Genomic DNA, 18913 nt, shown 5'->3' with positions numbered 1-18913 from the left:
CTTCCTCAGAAACCCGGGGGGCTCTCTCCCAAACCCCAAACCTCCAGCTCCAGCCGGGGCTGGGGGTGGCAAGGCAGAGGAAACGCGTGAACCAAGAGCCCGGGTTTGGAGGCGTGTGCTCCGCCCGGCAGGCTGTGGGGACGAGCTGCGTGGGTGCCCCCGGTGGTACCCACACAGCACTGGAAGCGGGCTCGGCTCCCCAGCACTTCCCTTCCCAAACCAAGCGGGGACGGTGAAACGTCTCTCTGAACTTTTGGTGACAGTTTTGTTTTATTTCTTAAATTCCAGAACTCGGGAGGCCGAGGCCGGAGTATGTGGCCTTACGCACATTCCAGGATAGCCTGGGCTACAGGGCAAAACTCTGTCTCCAAACGAAACCCCACCCCACTCCCCCACCCCCAAACGCAAAAGAAACTATTCAACTGCTAGAAAACAGATGAGAAACGGTTGGTGGAGTGACCGACGGCGAAGCTCAGGGTCCTTACTCGTGTCGCTTCTTCGTATTCCCCCCGACAGCTCACTTGTGACAAGTGTTGAGTTGTGTGAGATGCCACGGTGGTTCTGCAGATAGCGGCGCTTTCAGGTAACTTGCACGCACAAGGCCATCGCAGGAGTTATTTTCCCCTGCGGATCCCTTCAGCCCCTCCTCTTCATCACGCTCTTCGGAGCATCGACCAACAGAGGGCGCTCGGGCGTCGCGGTTAGGAAACGCTCTTGGTGGAGGCTCCTGCAGCTTCAAAATTATGATCAATAGCTTCATCCAAGGCCCGCTCCCAGTGCCTTCTTAGCGCAGTAGGCAGCGCGTCAGTCTCATAATCTGAAGGTCCTGAGTTCGAGCCTCAGAGAGGGCAAATGTCTTTTGATTGGGAAGACTGATGTAAAACTTTCTCAAACCAGTAATTCCATTATATGAAATTTTGATTCGGACAACTGACGCGCGCCAAGAACGTAAGACGTACCCTACCACGTGTGTAGTCTTTTGAGGTCCTTTTTACTTTAGCACCTCTTGATTACAGACCTCCCACGTAAAGCTAAATATGTGCCTAATATCATAAAGCTGTCAGTTACCTGCTCACGCTCTAGAAAACGGACACAAATCTCAAAGGCTTCAAATAGTTTACTCTCTCTTGTCTATTGCAAAGTCACAGGCTCTGCTAGGTTAAGACTCCGTCTCCGGGGGACTTAGGGTCTGGTCCACGGTCAATTGACCCGGAATTGCAAATTCAGGTGTCTACCACAAGGTGGCGGAGGCGTCTGTCTGCCTCCAACCAGAGAACTGACATTAGAAATCCCGTTAAACCTCTTTCACTGTTGGTTTGAGCTGCCAGGAGCTTGGCAGCTGGGCTCCAAACTTTAAAAATACCTACCAAAGCGGGTGCGGTGGCTCACGACTGGAATCCTCGCATTCGGGAGGCTGAGGAAGGGTTACAAGTGACAGGCTGACACCTGGTCTCAAAAAGCCAGCCTGGCAGACCTAGCTACCTACTATGCGGTTCTGTTTAGTTCACTGCCACAGTTGCAGGCCACGATCTTCTAGAGGGCACCAAAGTGGCTCTACATCATGACATAACAACTCCGAGGAAACATCTACTATGCCAGGAAGATCTTGTTGCTTAGGGGGGGTTCTAGGACCAGCTGTCACGCCAGTGACACCATAAGGACCAAATAGGAACCGCCTTGCTAACTAACCCACCACAGAATGATCAATAGCTCCCTTCCGGGAGGACAGACTGACAACTGGTGACATTCCCCTATCAACACATGGGCATACAGGTCCTAGAAAAACGGTACACAATCTGTCTTTGGTTGTGGTGGCGACTGCAAAGGTTGTTCTTGCTGGCTGTTGGGGGTGGGGGGTTAAGCAGGGTTGCTCCCTGCAGCCTGGACTGTCTTTACATAAGCCTCTGCCTCTCAAGCGCTGAGCTTACAGGTGTGAGACACCATGCCAGGCTTCATTCATATGTTATTGTGCAGGTCACTCAAGACCAAAGGGGTTAATTAAGCTTAGGAGTCCAGTGACGACAGGTTATCAACAGCTTTCAGTTATCTGGTAACAGAATAAGGAAGTCTGCCCTTTGACCAATACTCTGCTCTGTGCATGAAACCAAATCCTTGCTCAACAGGTCACAAGCATGTAGTGGGCTTTTACGACAACAGGGCTCATGGTTATAAAAATTCATCTGTGAAGCCCAGAAACGTCCCCTCAGAGTTTCAAGGCCATTCTCGGGCACATGACTATCAAAAGCATAAGACCTCGCTCTCCAGTACTCCATGACAGGACTCCTCATTAGTAGCCAACCAGCGTCTAATAAACAGAGCTAGCCTAGCTAGTCTAAAAAAGCTAGCTAGTGCTAAAAAAGCCTTTAGACTGAATTTCCCTGATTCTGGACCCCAACCTCTCCTCAGTGACACACTTTTTTAGGGGTGAGGCTCCAGTTTTTATCTGCGTCTGTTCTGTAGGGACTGCCTGGAGAAACTTAGTCTAAAACAGCGACCCCCTGTCAAGCTTATTAGCTGCCTTGGCGTGGGACAGACATGTCTCTGCAGTCTGTCTCCATCTGCTTACAGTCTTTCCCTTACACGCCTATCCCTCAATCTGAATCTTCCTCACAAGTGAATCTTCCTCAAAAGCTCCAGTCACAGGACTGTGTCCTACCTTAATACTGTAAGATCATCACCCAAACTGAGCTCCTCCTGCTAAGTGAAGCAGGACCCCCTTGGGAGGTGAAGGCAGCAGGATCAGGGTTCAAGGGCAGCCTGGCCTCTAAGAGACCCTATTCCACAACAAAACATAACAAAGCAAAACCGCAAAAGCTGATTAGTTCTGCAGAAAAACTTACTTCCAAATAAAGTTACATTAATGCGATATGCAGGGGATTAGAGATTTAACATGTCTTTTGGGGAGAGAGGGACACAGTTCATCAAAACATGTTTAGAATGTTTATTCACACATTTAAAATAAAACAAGACTAACCAGGCAGTAGCGGTGCACACTTTCAATCCCAGCACTAGGGAGGCAGACGCAGGTGGATCTCTGACTTTAAAGCCAGCCAGAGTGAGTTCCAGGACAGCCAGGGCTCCACATACAAACACTGTCTAAAATTAATTCATTAATTAAATGAATGAATGAAAAGAGACAAGAAAAAAAGTGTGTGGGGGGTAAGCATTTGCCACAAACAATTATTCTGAAAATTAGAATAATGATCTCAGGCATACAGAGCTTGACTGACTTAACCGACCATTGTTCATGAGTCAGATATCTATGTCAGAGACTTCATTTGCGTTTATCTGTCAAGTCCAGGTAGCTCTGCTAGGTGAGCTTGTAACTGCTGCCTGTTGAGCTAGAGTAATTTGTCAGAGGTGCCTCAGCCAGCGTGTCCAGCAGTTGAGGGCTGAGAATGAAGACTGGACGTGCTTCAGCCGGGTCCCCACCAAAATGGACAGACGTGAGATCCAGGCACAGCTAACGGCGGTTTTCTGATTATTTTATGTTGCTCCTTAGGGTAGTTACGGTGATATACTGGTAATACTGTGGAGTCCATTGAGTAGAAAAAAAATTAAACATAGGGCCAGTGAGATGGCTCAAGGGGTACAGACACCAGCCACCTGATGAGATGGTTGTTTCCCCAGATTTCACAGGGTGAGGGAGCTGACTCCCAAGTTGTCCTCTGACCTCCCTGTACCCACATGGGTGCACATGCACACATACAAAAATAAATGTGTAAAAACACTTGCCAGTGATTTTATTTGGCACGATACTCTGTGAGTACTTGCCCACTCCGTACATATTTTTTCTTTAGTCCATCTCCTCACCCCAGACTTCAAGAGTAGACACCACAGTTTCTTACTGTGTATATTCATTTTTGTGGGTACACGGGCACGGAAGATTCCCCAGAGTTTTCCGTTAGCTTTGTTCGCAGCTCTGTTTCCTCACTTTGGGACCACGCCTCCCACAGGAAAGACAAACAGTGAATGTTTGTTGAGTTAGTGGATGGGACAATGGGAGATGAGGCGGCGCAGACCTTTTATAAGGCGCTGGGGGGGGGGGGGGGACTCAGCTCCGAGATGTTTGGCACAGTGTTCCAATCTGCTCTTTGCTCCCTGCCTTGCCATCCTTGCTCTAGGCATACTTGGGTCTAGCCAACTTGAGCTTCCAGTCTACTGTCTGTAACGCTTTCTGGTGATTTCCTCGAGAGGATTCACTGAGGTGCTTTTCCTAGTGTCCTCCTCAAAATGCCAAAGGCGGAGCCGTCCGGGTCACTCCGCGCTCCAGAGTCTGCCCAGCGTGTTGAAGCCCTGGGTTCCCTCCTGCAACCCGGCAGGGGAGAGGGCGGGCCCTACAAACGTGCTGGTTTCCCTTTATAACGGCTGATTGCGCTGGAGATGTTTAGGGTCCGGATCATGTGTGTCTATGATTATGGCTGTCCCTTAGAGTAAGATGCCTCGCTATGTAAATGTATGTAAATTTAACGTAAATTTATGAAAAGTGACTGAGGGCCTGTCCGTGCATTATTCTTTGCTCAAGTTTTGAATCTGACTTATCTCCATAAAAACTGTTGTTTTTTGTTTTTTGTTTTTTGTTTTTTTTTTAAAAAAAAAGAAGGCCTAAGGCAGGTTTACAGTCTCGTAAACTAAACAACATCTTAACAATTCCGTTTTATTGGTGGGAAAGTGGGAAAACTCAAAGGCCCCACTGGGAGTCGAACCCAGGATCTCCTGTTTACGAGACAGGCGCTTTAACCAACTAAGCCATGGAGCCACGTGGCAGCAGGTGGGAAAGACAGATGATTCTATCCCATCCTAGTTCTACCTGGGGGGGGGGGGGATTAATTCTCACTGTCTGATGATGCTCGTTTTGGTTTGGTTTGATTTGGTTTGTTTCTTTTTAGAAGACTCAGCTGGGGAAAGATGCTGCGTTTTCTCTGGTCGGGCTGCAGACTGGAAGAAAGAAGGTCCCGGTGTCAGATATTTTCCGGCTGTAGCGTAACTGACAAAGACCATCCATGGCGAAGTAGATAAATGTGTAGGTGTGGCGCACGTGTGTGTGGTGCGAGTCGTTGGCTTCTTCAAGAAGTCGCATTTAAAAAAAAAAAAAAAAACAGCAAACACCGCTATCTGTAGCGGACTCACTTGCCGGATCTGCTGGCGACTGAGCGGGCAGAACCTCCCTCTTCAGCTACAGGTGTCTGCGGGGTTTCAACCTCGTTGAACCTCATCCGGTCGATTCCAAGGACCGTAATAGACTTGCTCACTCGGAGCCTCTTGAAGGGGGGAAGGGGGTCTGGGGATGCTGGGGCCTGCACCCTGGACCCTGGGGACCAGAATGGCTTGGTTTCCATGCGCTCAAGCCGGGGGATCTTGGGGTGCTGGGATTGCTGGGGAGGAATCTGGGAGGGGTCCAGAGAGGTGGGGCAGGCAGGACCCATCATCTCAGGGCTGGGGAAGGCACGGAGAGTCGTATCAAAAGCAGATGGGTTCTGAATCGCACTGGGAGACTGTGAGCTACCCCCGAACACCTACAGCAAAAGGCTTTCACCCTCGGGACTTCATGATCTCAGGTAGAAAGCTGGGAGGGAGGGGTGAGACATTTGGCCTCTAGCTGCTCTTCTTAAAAAATAAGAAACCCCGTGATGGCGTACACCCACAATCCCAACCCCGGGACGGCTGGGGCAGAAGGACTGAGGCCAACCTGGTTCCCTTAGCTCTGTTTTAAAAATTAAGGAAACGTCAAAACAGAACTTTCCGCCGTTGACCCCAAAGCGCAGCAGGGAAACGTGGGACTTCGTGAAGCCGCTGTCCCAGAACTTGGTTCTCTGAGTGAGGGCCCTCCTGAAAGGGTGTGCGACCCACGCGCTTAGTGATGCCAGCTGCCATTAGGTTGTCTGTGGGAGAGTCACAGCTTGTCTGATTACATGCTAGGTTGTGGGAACTATTGGCTTAAAAATTTTTTCTCCAACGAGAAGAGTTAGTGTTAGTATTCGGGGTACTCTAACATGCTGGGGTGCCTGACACACACCTGGCCACCTTTCCCCTTTCTAGAGGGTTTTGTGCACAGTTTTCCTTGAGCACTGAAATCAGCCATAGGTATTGACTGAGGAGAAAAATGGAATTTTCTTTGTCCCGTTTATAAATACCTTTACATTATGGCTGTTATTGTCATTACCATTTGGCCAAATATCCCAAATGTACGCTCAGGTCTCACACAGCAATTAAACTTCTGTTTCTGCTTCCCCTGGCTTTGGCTATGTTATAATTTCGATGTGAAATGTCCAGCGCAGACTCACGGGTTTGAACACTTGATCCTCAGCTGATGGTGGCTTCTGGGGGAGGTTGTGGTACCCTTAGGATGTAGATCACCGCAAGGCTAGCCTTACGGGGTACAGCCTATCCCGCTGAGCTCTCCGAAGTTTAAGCTCATGCTTTTGCTGCCACGGAAACAGCAGAGAGCTGTCAGAAGCATGATCAACTATGAACCAAAGTAAATCCTTCCTCGATTTAGTTGCTTTTGTCTTTGGCCACATTGGCAGGAAAAAATAACTAAGACAGGTTCCCCAGAACAGTGTTTATTTTCTCCTGACCGGAGGCAGAGAATCTGTACCTTTTCAGAGCAGCAGCAAAACTGAGACCTCCCAGATTCTCAGGCACAGAGCACACCGACTGTAAAGGGCTGAAGGTTTAAGTACAGGCCCTCTTCGCTAGAAGAGTTTCATGAAGCTTCTAAGCCCTAAAAGTCAAGTGCACCAGATTCTCAGGCCCAGATGCTGTAACACTGGCTGCTGTAAGAACCACGGGGCTTGACCAGCCATGACCCAAAGACTGACACACTCACTGTGAGATCCCAGTTCCTAAGACCTCCAACCTACAGCACTAGCTGTACCCACTGCTACCACCCACCAGCTCCGGATAAGAGCCAAAGATGACAACTGCTCCCAAGTGCCAGACCAAGTGTCCCCACTCTAAACACCTGGAACAGAAAGTCACCGCACTGTGGAGTGCATAGCCATAGCTTGTGGTCCTCTAGACTGTAGCTCTGACAAGCCCTAGAGCCACTGGACCGTAACCCTGTGACACTCAGGACCAGAGCTACAGACACCGGAAGAGCTACTTCTGCTACTGAAATGTTCCGTCTGGATAGAACAAAACACTTTAGCCAGCTGACAGCTGACAGCCAGGCTTCCCAGAGGGCCATGGCACCTCTGATCAACAGCAGGTTTTGTTGCATCTTGACAGCTTGTTCTGTGTTTATGTGCTCCCAAATTTTAACTTTAAGTATGAATTGATTTTTAAAACAGAGTGAGAGAGGGAGATTCTTTCAGAAGCAGTAAGTCCCCTTTCGTAGGGGCTTAATAGGCTTGGCTAAATGATCAGAATAAAAGGTACAGAGAGGTCTGGCTCTAAAAAGCCTGGGAACTCTGCAGGACCTGTAATCCTAGCTACTTGAAATGCTGAGGCTGGAGGATTGGCAAATCAAGAACAGCCTGGGCTACATGCATAGCTCTGTGCTTTAGATCTGAGCAGCAACGTGTCTATATACAACCTGATTCTTTCAAGGGCACCAAGGAAGATTCTGGAACACTTGTGAGAAAACCAGAATGTTGAAGATGTAAGAGGGAGGTCAAGAAAGCACATAATATGCACTGAAAAAACATCACCCAAAGTCCAGCTGCTGCAGGTTCTTTTATTATTTATTAGATTATTTATTATTTGAGACAGTAATAATGGGAATGAACGTAAAGTTGGGAAAATTTGGGCGGGAGTGAAGTACAGCATTTGGTGTGAAGGACGTATGTGCCAGATATGAATGCATTAACAGAAGGCATCCAGGAAGACGCAGGTAGGGCGTGACCCAGGAGGAGCTTGGAACCTACCATGGTGGAGATGGCCCCTCCCTTCATGAGGGAGGTTTCTGGGTCTTCAGAATCCCCTAAGAATAGTACAGGATGGTGTGGCACTAAACAGAAAAATGACTTGACAAAGCATGCCCAGATTGAGAGGAGAAGAGGCTGGGAAGGGAACCCAGAGGATCTGGCCACCTGTTCCTACGTCCCACCAGGGAAGTGATCAGGATCTTTGAGGGTCACTTTTTATATACATGGGATTGTCTGGGTCATCAACTCTAAAATATGATTTTCTTTTGGAGTAGATTAGGAAAACTTGATATCTCAGAGTCCGATATTTGGGTAGACAGTTTTTCTTTGACTTAATTTTCAAGGCATGTATACGCCTACCACAAATAAACTTTGCGTAAGTTCACCTAGAGCTGTTCGCATGTGCATTTATAGGGATACGGGTAGCGCTGCATGCTTTGGCCATATGAAGGCTGGTGAGGGAGCAGAGCAAAGGGACTATTTGTATGGCATGCCCTTCGGGGTACGGGTTTGGTTTAGGTACTCCATGATGTCTGACTGGACAGTTCTGACAGGAGTCTTGTGGAACCAGCGCATGACAGGGACTCCGTCGGACCCCACCAGGAACTTCTCGAAGTTCCAGCGGATGTCATGGACCTTCATGGGTTGCCAGAAGAGATACTCTGGAGAGCCCAAAAGTTCAGAGGTGGGAGGGCAGGCATTCTGGAGCAGAGATATGGAAAACAGAAAGGTAATCTCATTTCTGCTTCTCCATTGTTCAGTCTCCTCGGCCCACCACTGTACATCGTAACATTTAAAACTTCACGTGTGTCCGGCCAATCACAGACATACCAGTGTGTTGCCGCCAACACTCCAAGGCTGTCCTAACCAGGTCAGAATGTATGACTGTCCGTGAAAAGCACCTACTTTCCTGCCTCTCTAGAGTTGATTGGTTTCATCATGATGTTTTAGTAGAAAAATATGTAGTTTCACTCAAGAGCCCAAGCTGGTCTGAAACTCAGAGTGTTTCAAGCTGACTGTGAACTGCCTCTTCGAAGTACTGGGATTTCAGGCATGAGCCACCACACCAGATAGGACTTTTAAATATTGAACAGCTCTGTAGGGAAATAGCTTTGTTTTGAGATGGGGCCCCATGTTACGTAGTTGTGACTAGCCTGGAGAGGACCATTTAGACGAAGTGAGCACTCACGGTCATCCTGCTTCTGCTTCCTGAGTTCTGGCACTATAAATCCGAGACACCGTGTTTTGCCATGGTCATCTTTTGTGCTACAAAAAGCAGTTCATGTGGTGTAGCCTCAGCATCACTTATTATTAGAATAAATAATTGCCTTTTATATTCAGTAAGTTGATCTTTCGAAAATATCCACAGGGACAGCTTTGTTCCGCAGACCATTCTCTGAGGACAAGTGATGAAGTAATCCTTGTGGGGAAGGACCTTCTTTCCTGTGTTCTGTGGTTGCAGTACTCTGTGATTCTCAACTGTTGGCACTCTCCCTTATCTATGTCTATGTCATCTCCTGACTTCATAATAGATCTATGTCATCTCCTGACTTCATAACAGATCCTTTGGATCCAAGACTAACCTATTAATAAGAGTTAACCTGTATTTCACAATTCCTTGAATAAAGTCGGGATTTGATCAGTGATTATCAAATAAACAAATCATTAGTGTTCAGTGGGGGAGGTTAGTCAGAGCTCTCGTGCATGTTTCCTCTGCTTGACGCTAACACCTAATTTCCATGAACTTCCTTTCCTCCCTTTTAAGGAGTCCAGTCTCATAGTCACCAACCCCATTGTTTCCAGAGAATCCTGTCTGGGAGCTCCATGTTGGTTCACTCACCTTTAAGAAAGAATAAAACGGCTGTTCATTTCCTCCGTTCACATCGCCCTTCTCAAAGAGCTGGAAGTTGGGGGCATAGCCACCTCCTGGACGCACATATCTGCAGTGAAACAAGGTGTTCTCAAGAGAATCCAAATTAAGTCAAGGAGGGATAGGAATGGCCACCAAGGGTCCTCACAAAGGGATGGAAAAGACTGAAGAAAGAGCGAAGAACAAGAGGGGTCTCTGGGATCAAGATTCCAAGCAGGGGGCTTCATGGAATTGAAGAATTCTGAGACCTTAGAGAGGGGATATGTTGACCTCAGATTCCCTGGTCCATCTCATTTTCCCATATTTTCTTCTTTCCCCTGAATGTCTTCTTCTTAGGTCTTCCCTATCCTCACCCTCAAAGAAGCTAAGTGTGCAAAGAGTACTTGGGCATTGACTGCAGGGCAAGATGGAACTCAAGGCATCATGATGACATTCATCAACCCATTGTTCTATCACCTACCCTAGAAGATTCTAGAATGGGAAGGTATCTAGGCAGATGAGGAAGGGGCATCTCCAGGGGGCCATATAGCACTCACTTGAGTCCAAGAAGGATCTCTGAGTTCTTTCCAGGTTCTTGTTTTCCAAACTGGTTGCAAGGGAAGCCCAGAACGATGACATCGAACTGCTTCAGCTCCTCCTGCAGTTTGTTCAGTTCTGTATGTAGAGGATGAACAGCATGAGTAGGCTTCCTGATTGAAACTCTAGGTGTGGAGGACCACTGGGTTTACCCTCTTGTCACATGAATCCCCCGAGGACTGTGAAAGGCTACAGACATTAAGTAGGCAGAGCAAAGAGCTATAACACAGATCCCTGGGAACTACTCTCAATGGCTGCTGGGTGTGTGGCCCAGATTTTCCCAAGTCTCATTGCTCTTCACCTTGCACACACAGAATTTATCTATAGCAAATGGACAGAGACTGAGGAGGCTTATGAAAAATCCTATTTGATTCTGAAAGGAAGCTAGCTCAAAGTGCATTGCCCTTATCAGCTGGTGGATTGATTGACTGGATGTTTTTTTAAGGAAAACAAAATGGACGTACTCTCCTCCTGTCCCCACACCATATCTCATGATGACACCTCCGACACTACAAGTCACTTTCCCAGAAGACTCTTTGCTGTTGCTTATTGAAAGTGATAGAGGAAAGAGAAAGCCAGAGTCTGGCTACATATGGTGGTGCTCACCTATAATCCTAGCACTTGGGAGACAGAGGCAGGGGCATGGCCATAAGTTGTCAGTCAGCCTGATCCATATAATGAGTTCCAGGCCTACCATAGTAAGACAGCCTTTCAAAAAAACAAAAAACAAACAAACAAAAAAACTCCAAACCTGGTTGCGTAGGATTCTCTTCTCTGCGGCCACACACACCTCTCTTCACATCTCAAGAGCCTCTTACCTATCTGCTCACTTGAGAAATGCCTATCTTCAGTTAATTTTCAGTTTGGAGTTACTCATTCCTCAGAACCAGCCTCTTGGCTCACTTAGGCTCAGCTCTGCTTGCTGCCATCTTCACTAAGAACCTCTTCCTAAACAGTGTCTCCAAGTTTTAATATATTTCTTGCATGACTTATATGAAAATGTATATTTAACAAATGTTATAATTCAGAATAACTTTTACTTTTGAGACAGGGTTTCATATATGACCCTTCCGACTCATTGTGTAGTCAGGGATACTTCTGACCGTCCTGCCGACACCCTTTCAGTGATGGGATTAGAGATCTGTGTCACCATTCCGGTTTATGTGGTGTTGGGGCTTGAACCTAGGATTTCATACATGCTAGACAAGTACTCAGCCAACTGAGGTACACCTCCAACCCCTATAAAAATATCTTATACAAATATTCTTATGAAGCCCTGTGGTGGGCACACTCTTTTAATCCCAGCATCTTTGGAGGCAGAAGCAGGTGGAGTTCTGAGTTCAAGGCTAGCCTAGTCTACAGAGCCAGTTGTAGGACAGCCAGCACTACACACAGAGAGAAACCCTGTCTCAGAAAACAAAAACAAATGAAAAAATCTTAGGAATTTCTTCAGTTGCTGTCTACATTCACTTGCCTCTCATCTTCAGCTTCCTCCCTGATGTTGAAATTCGGTAGACCTCAATTTTAGTCTCTTGATAAGCTCTGGGCTCTCTCAACCTATTCATCTAGAGTAAAATGTGAAATGCTCTATAAGAAATGGTTTAATATTACAGCAACATGGTGGAAATTCATGCTTTACAAATGGATGACGTAGTCAGGCATTGTGGCTGAAACCTGCAATCCCAGCATTTGGGAGAGGGATCAGGAGGATCACAAGCTCAAAGCCAACCTGATCTACTGGAGCCCTTGTCTCAGAAAAGCAAGGAAAAAGCAGAGATTGGTAAAGAATAACAAGAAATGTGTTATGTAAAAAAGCAAGGTGAAAATGATGTGTGTGTGTGTGTGTGTGTGTGTGTGTGTGTACATCTTTCTCCTTTTCACACACACATAGACACAACAGAGATTCATTTCAGGAAATATATACCATAAACTATGACAGGTCACATAAAGTAAAGGGAATATGGGCAGAATGCCTGTTCAACCCTTCTGTGTCTTTTGAATGCTGTAATGTATTATCTGTTTAATGCACATATTAAAATTAAATTTAAAAAATTCTCTCAGACTTACACAAATGCTAGTCAAATATTCTACCACTGAGCTACACCCTTAGCCCTAAAATTAAACTAGAGCAACTTTCCAAATCTACCATATTTTCAACTTTTTGAAGGAAAGAAAATCCCATTTGTTAACTGATACTAAATTCTTTTTTGGCTCTTAACTTTAGGTACTTGGGTTTCTAAAAATTTAATATATAGCTTTTCAGGTTTTCCTTAAAGTTGGTTCCACATAAGAACATAAAAATACAGTGGTTAGGGGCACTGACTACTCTTCCAGTTCTTTTCCCAGTATTCACTTGCAGCTCCCAACTCTCTGTAACTCCAGTACCAGTAGATCCATACCTTCTCCAGCCTCTATGGGCACTGCATGGGAGTGGTTCATATGCACAGATAATACAAACATTCATACATGCAGACAAAATGACCATACACATACAGTTCAATTTAAAAGCAAAAGACAAGAAGAGACTGTCCCTAGAACGTTTCAGGAGTGTGTCAGTAGGTGGTAGAGAGGAGAGAGACTCGGGGTTCGGACCTATGAACATCAGAGCAATTAGCAACCTAACATTCCCTGAAAAAAAGCAAGCCTGAGGCCCACCAGTCGGGCTGGGCTCCCAAGAGAAGGAGCAAGCCAGAGACTCGAAAGAACCCTGCCTGGGCCCCCAGGCAGGGATAAACCCTAAACAGACAACCTTGGCATGCAGCAGGCAAGGAGCAAGCCCGAGACGGCCACCAGACCAGCACCATGGGGCCCGGAGAGGAAGCTAACCTGAGATGACCGCCAGGGCCTGCACAGGCCTGGTGGGACAGACCATGCTCGAGATGACCCCTGCCTGGCACCATAATGAACACGCAGGGCATTAGCACTCCTGAGACCCCAGACACTCAGAGATCCCAGGCACCACTACGAGGAGCAAGTAAGTGGTGGAGAAGGATGGGGCAAAATGAAAAGAGGCAGAACTGGAGGCCCAAGGGTAGTGAGGGAGAGCCTGATGTGAGTAGCTGGTGATACCACCTGGGACCATGGTAGAATCCTGGCCTGTGCTGCCACCAGGATGTCTGGGTCCATGGATGAGGGAAAGATGTCCTCTTCCCACCTCGCCCCTCACCTTTTGCAGTGGGAGACCTGGCCTTGGGTTTAGGTGAGCAGGAGAGATGTTCCTGCCTCCCACCAGCAGCAGCACTAGGGAGAGCGCCCGCCTAGGCCAGCGGGTAAAGCTGGCCCTGGGTGTGACGGTTGCAGGTGAGCTGACAAGAGGGAAAGTCAACCCTGCCCCTTGTTTGCTCTGTGGTGGTGTTGGCAAGGCAGAGATTGCTACTTCTCCCTTTTGGCCTTGCTATCTCTGGCAGGCAGTAGAGCTGGCCCCGTGGTCATGAGAGTGAGAGAACCAGCTATGTCCCTCCAGGCTGCAACACCTGGGACAGCAGGTCCCGCAACCTCCCCTAAGCAACACAGTAGAGCTGGGTGGGGCGTAGGGGGTTGCTAGTGAAAAGGAGGAGCAGGAGAGCTGGCCAACTCGGATTATCTCTCAGGCTTTGAACTGGTCCACCCCCAACATCTACCCCATTGATGAACTGCTGGAGTGGATGAAGGGGCTGGTCCTACAGATCCAAAACCACAGGATCTTCATGACACAGGGCAACAACAGGATAGCCCAGAGGGGTCTCAGTGAGGTTCCAGTATCATAGATTAGCAGAAGCCAGAGGCCTTGTACCAGACTGAGGGATTGCAGTGAACATTTGCAAATGAAGACGTGTGAACAAAAGGGTATACTGCGGGACACACCGTGACACACGACATCTTTTTCTTCTTTGTTGGGGGGGAGTTTGCAAGGGTGGAGAGCAGGTGCGGGGGGAGGGGCGGCGAGTGGGATTGGAATGCATGAAATTCACAAAGAGCCAATAAAAAGTTTTGGTTTTTTTTTTTTTAAGAAGACAAAAACAACAACTAATTTTACCACTAAATTGAAACAAGTCTTTAGCCTCTCTTGAAAAATCTGAACTGGTTGTTTGGCTGCGATTTGTATCATGTAATGTTTTATTCTTTTATTATTATTATTATTATTCTCTTGAAACACGGCTTCATGTAACCTAAGCTGAACTGGAATATAATACGTAAGCGACAATGACCTTGAACGCCTGACTCCATCTTCCACAAGGGACCGACCGCAAGGAAGTGGCATTTTAATATAACTACAGCTTGGTCCGGCATCCTCCTCTGAATGATCAACTTCAAAATGCAAACATTTGACAAGGCTTTTGTGCTAGATGAGACACTGCAGTGTAGAATGCAGAAAGAAGAAACTCATGAAATCTGTAATTATCAGAGTTCCATTAAAACAAACTGACAGAGTGTAATAACGTTCACACATGTCATCCCAGTGTTTGGGAGGCAGCAGTAGAAGGATCATGACTTTGAAAGGGGAGATCCTATCTCAAAGATGGTTTTTGAGCAGGGCCTGATAGTTTTGATTAGCCAAGTATGTAACAAGGTCGATATGTAGAATTTTTGGTCTATTAATTTATGGTGTTTGACTCAATAAACCTTTTGAAGTTACCCTGGACATTCTTAGCATCTCCAAAACTACATCCTTCTCTTGTACAATTCATGTTAGAAATGTCTATGGCCTTATTTGGATCCACAAGAAGATAAAATTCTTCCATGGTAGACACAACGAGGAGATGGAGCAGTCTCCCATTTACCACTGGCTCCAGACAGCCTTCATGCCAGTTACAGCTGCTTGGATTAAAAACTTCATTCTTCCTCGTCTCTGTCATTTGAGGGTGCCTCCCGAAATAAATGCTCAGTCCTCTTTCCTGTGTTGTTGCTGGTGGTGGTGGTGGTGCTGCTGGTGGTGGTGGTGATGGTGCTGATGGTATGTATGTGTAAGTGTGAATATGACATGTACCTGTGTGGAGGCCCAGGGTAGATGTATGCTGTTTTTTCTCCATTGATCCCCACCTTATTTTTTTCTACTTTATGTTTTGTTTTTGAGATCCAGTCTCTCACTGAACAGCGGGATCACTGTTTTACCTAGACTGGCTGGCCAGGCAGCCCCAAGAATCCACCTGCCTCCTCTCCTCTCATTGCCCAGTTCTAGGCTTCCAGGCATGTACCTCTACTATGTTTGGGTTTCTGTAAGTTCTAGGGAACAGAACACAGGTCTTCATATGTGTGTAACAAGCACTTCCTGCACTAAGCAATCTCCTTAAAGCTGGATTTTTGGTTTTGTTTTGATATAGGGTCTTAGGAAGTAGTCCAATGGTTGAGAATGACTTTGAACTCCAGATCCTTTTGCCTCCAGCTCACAAGGGCTGAGATGACAGGTTTGTGGACTGTTGTGCAATGCTGAGGACCAAACCCAGAACTTTGTGCATGCTGGGTAAACACTCTGCCAGCTGAGCTATATCTCCAGCCACATAAATTGTAACTCCTCATTTTCACTCTCACTTTAATGCAAACCAGCCTTCACCATTCTAGGTTCTGGCCTAGGAGTCACAGGAAGGCTTTAGTGTTCTATCAATGAACTCCAGAGAACATCAAATTACAACTATGGTCAACCATGACAGTTCAAGACTTCTCTACAGTCATGTCTGAACAAACAAATATGTGCACACACACACACACAAATACAGTGTCTAAACCACAAAATGACCACATTTCACCTTGCCAATGTGAATGACTGCTGCTTCTCCAGTTACTGCTTCAGCCTTTCTGTTTCCCTTACCATATAGATAAGATTTCTTAAGATAACCAGTCACATAATTGCCCCCTTCATTTCCTGAGAGCGCTTAATCCAGAGCAAAGCCCTAGTTCCTTGAATCCTTCCGCACACTACCTGATGCCAGCTCAGATGGCATGATTTTTTTTTTATCCCTTTATGAGAAGCCTCCTTGTTCTCTGTGGTAGATGGGCAACAACGCCAAGTTCTTCAGCCACAGATGTGTTCTTAAGGGCTGACCGACAAATCTTGGGGAAAAGCTTAGCGCTCAAGGATGGAGATAATTTGGGCATTCAATGCGGCAGAATGGGAAGCTTCAGGTTTCCCCTTCACGCCCACCACAAAGCGTCATTGCGCTTACTCATGACTCGGTCTCAGCAGCACAGTATCACCTTCTCCAGGCACAGCACGGTGAGGAGGCAAGCTAGCTCTGAAAGAGAGCTGAGACTTGAATTCTTACCAGGATAAGTAGCTGTCAGGCCACAGAAGGATGCCACATTGACAAAGAGGAGGTGCTTTCCTGCGTATTGCTGGAACTGGATGTACTCCCTACCATCCAAGGTCTTGGCTCCATAATCAAAGATGGTGCCAGCCACCCCTTCGTTACAATCCACCTGTAACAGAACACGAGTAACTGTGGTGGCCTGACCTGACAGACAGTAGTCCTCAACACTGTCAGCATTTTAAAAGCACTTGAAGATGTTTCATGCAGTATCTTAAAATTCTAAGAACGGAAGAATTTCTGTTTGAGGAACGCCACACCCAAGCAGGCGTCGGTGGTGAATAGACCTGGGCGCCTAAAAACGGGGCCCGCTCAAGTGAGCTGTGACCTCACTCCGCAGCAGGTAGATAACCAATGGCTTTACAGAGGCAAGTCGACATTTTACACGTATTTTGACCCTTTGGAGTGTTCAATAAAAGAGGCCAAAGGTCAAAGGTCAGACTTAAGGATGCATTCAAGGATCATGAGAGCAGTTAAAAGATGCTTGGGCTCCCAAGAAGGCATACTGGATCAAAAGCTCTAGGAGTGGGACCCGATAGCTAGTGGATTCTCAGTTCAGCTGAGGTGTGAGAATTGCTGTGCTCTGGGGTGAGACTATCCCTCCCCTTTTACAGAAGGAAGATGTTGTCAAAGGTACTTGATTCACTAAAGCCACAAGTGAGGTGGGGGTTTTCAGTGAGTTTCTCTGATTTCAAAGTTAGAATATATCGGTCCGTCAAGTCATCTACATTAGCCCTACTCTGTTTTCTAAGATGTTTGCATGCATTTTTTTTTACAGGGATGGCTACTGACTCCCCATATGAACAGTCTTTAATACAATTCCCTCTCCCTGGCCCCTGTGAACATTTTTGGCTACTGCCCCACAGTGTGGCGATTGTCCAGCTCTTTGGAGCAGCGCTGAGATCTGAGGAGCCGTCCTTATACTGAGCTGAGCCCTGTCTTCACCTCCCACATCACCCCACCCCCATCCCAGAATTCAGCCTCTGTGTCTTGGTAGTCACTGAAGAAAAATCCCTTCGTCTCTAACCTGGGGCTTTGGAGCCCAGTCCAGCACCCACTTCTTTACTCACTTTCTCTTAGTTTAGTTCAATTGGTCTGAGAACATTGGCCTCCCTCTCAATGGCACTTGCTACCTAACCACTGTTTCCTAGAACTCATGGTGGCTGCTCCAAGTTACAGATCAGCATGGGACAGGGCAGGTTCTGGGTTGTCAAACAGCCATCAATGAGGACTGGAAAGGGCAGCTGGGGAGGGATGGGAGAGGCCAGAGGGCTACCTTCTGTTCAAAGATCCACTAGGGGCAGAGAAGCAGAGAAGATGCATGGAAAACAGGATAAAGCACAATGAACAGAGGCAGGAGAGCTGCTGCGGCAGAGGGCATCAGTGGCAGAAGTCTGCAAAGAAAGACCGTCAGGCAGCTCTCCCCCATCAAGAACAGGTTGACCCCTGAAACTCATGGTAGCCAAGTACTGATCAGATGTTGAAACCAGCTTTGGTCCCCTGCGGGGTTGCTTACCTTCGACTTCTGAGGATTCAGAGTCTCCTGAGCCAAGGCAGCGAAAAACAGTGGGAAGAAACAGGAAGCCCAGAACTTCTGGGCCATGGCTGTCCAAGGACTAGTGGGTGAGTCTTGAATCTCAGGAACTGTAATCCCTTTTGAGTATTCCCAGCAGGCACCAGTTGAAGATGCACAGCCAATCACAGAGCTGCTTTCACTCTCCACCTCTCCTCTCTTCTCCTCCTGATACAGTAGACTGGGGTAGGCACACGTTCTGACAGATGACGGTGAAATGAAGGTGAGATGCTGTGCCTCTCTTCCCATAGGGACTGGAGTAACTCATGCCACGGGATCACAACCTACCTTTTCACAAAATATCCGTGAGATTTGCATGCAAACTAAAGTGTGGAGAGCATTGACCCAAGTTGTCAGTGATTTGCCCAGGAGACAGGCACTCAGCCTGGGGAACTAACTCCCTTCCCTCTTAGAGAACCTCTGCTCAGGTAAAGCCAGATCCTTGCCTGTGTTGCAGAAAAGAATTTCAATACCAGACCTAGCAAAGGTATTTAGACAAAGAGTCACACAGGGAGGGGCAGTGCACAACCCCAAAACATTACTGCACAAACTGCTGTAGTTTTTTAGGGCAGTTCTCAAAGCTTGTAAGTTACAGCAGGAGTAAGTAAATTTCAGAATTTAAGTAAGATTTAAAAGTTGAAAATACGTGAGCTGGCTATTTTGTAAAGATTTAAATGTTAACTTAGTATTTTGCATATGGCATGTGAGTGAGCACGGGAGGTCACAGGGCAACTCTGTGTGGCTG

The 18913-nt window shown here is 47.0% G+C and overlaps 1 protein-coding gene, 2 non-coding genes and 1 pseudogene across 3 annotated transcripts; 2 read left to right on the top strand and 2 right to left on the bottom strand.

Annotated features, from left to right (window-relative positions):
- The first annotated feature begins 778 nt into the window (after nucleotides 1–778).
- On the top strand, nucleotides 779–851 carry Trnam-cau (transfer RNA methionine (anticodon CAU)). The gene has a single exon. It is a non-coding gene; the product is annotated as a tRNA-Met (tRNA).
- A 3834-nt stretch (nucleotides 852–4685) lies between these two features.
- On the bottom strand, nucleotides 4686–4759 carry Trnat-cgu (transfer RNA threonine (anticodon CGU)). Its single transcript has one exon. It is a non-coding gene; the product is annotated as a tRNA-Thr (tRNA).
- Nucleotides 4760–7668: 2909 nt separating this feature from the next.
- Nucleotides 7669–18253, bottom strand: Gpx6 (glutathione peroxidase 6). The gene is made up of 5 exons (XM_021649823.2): nucleotides 18112–18253; nucleotides 16554–16707; nucleotides 10275–10392; nucleotides 9709–9808; nucleotides 7669–8570 (listed from the first exon to the last, which is right to left on the bottom strand). Exons 1-5 carry the CDS (start codon nucleotides 18196–18198, stop codon nucleotides 8346–8348), a joined length of 684 nt encoding a protein of 227 aa, XP_021505498.1. The 5' UTR covers nucleotides 18199–18253; the 3' UTR covers nucleotides 7669–8345.
- LOC132649375 (small nucleolar RNA SNORA17) lies at nucleotides 12839–12940 on the top strand (annotated as a pseudogene).
- Nucleotides 18254–18913: the final 660 nt, after the last annotated feature.

Source organism: Meriones unguiculatus, chromosome 19 (genome assembly GCF_030254825.1).
Source record: "Meriones unguiculatus strain TT.TT164.6M chromosome 19, Bangor_MerUng_6.1, whole genome shotgun sequence".
Classification (NCBI taxonomy): Eukaryota; Metazoa; Chordata; class Mammalia; order Rodentia; family Muridae; genus Meriones; species Meriones unguiculatus.
The sequence above is the reverse complement of the archived record's forward strand: the minus strand, read 5'-3'. Positions and strand labels throughout refer to the sequence as shown.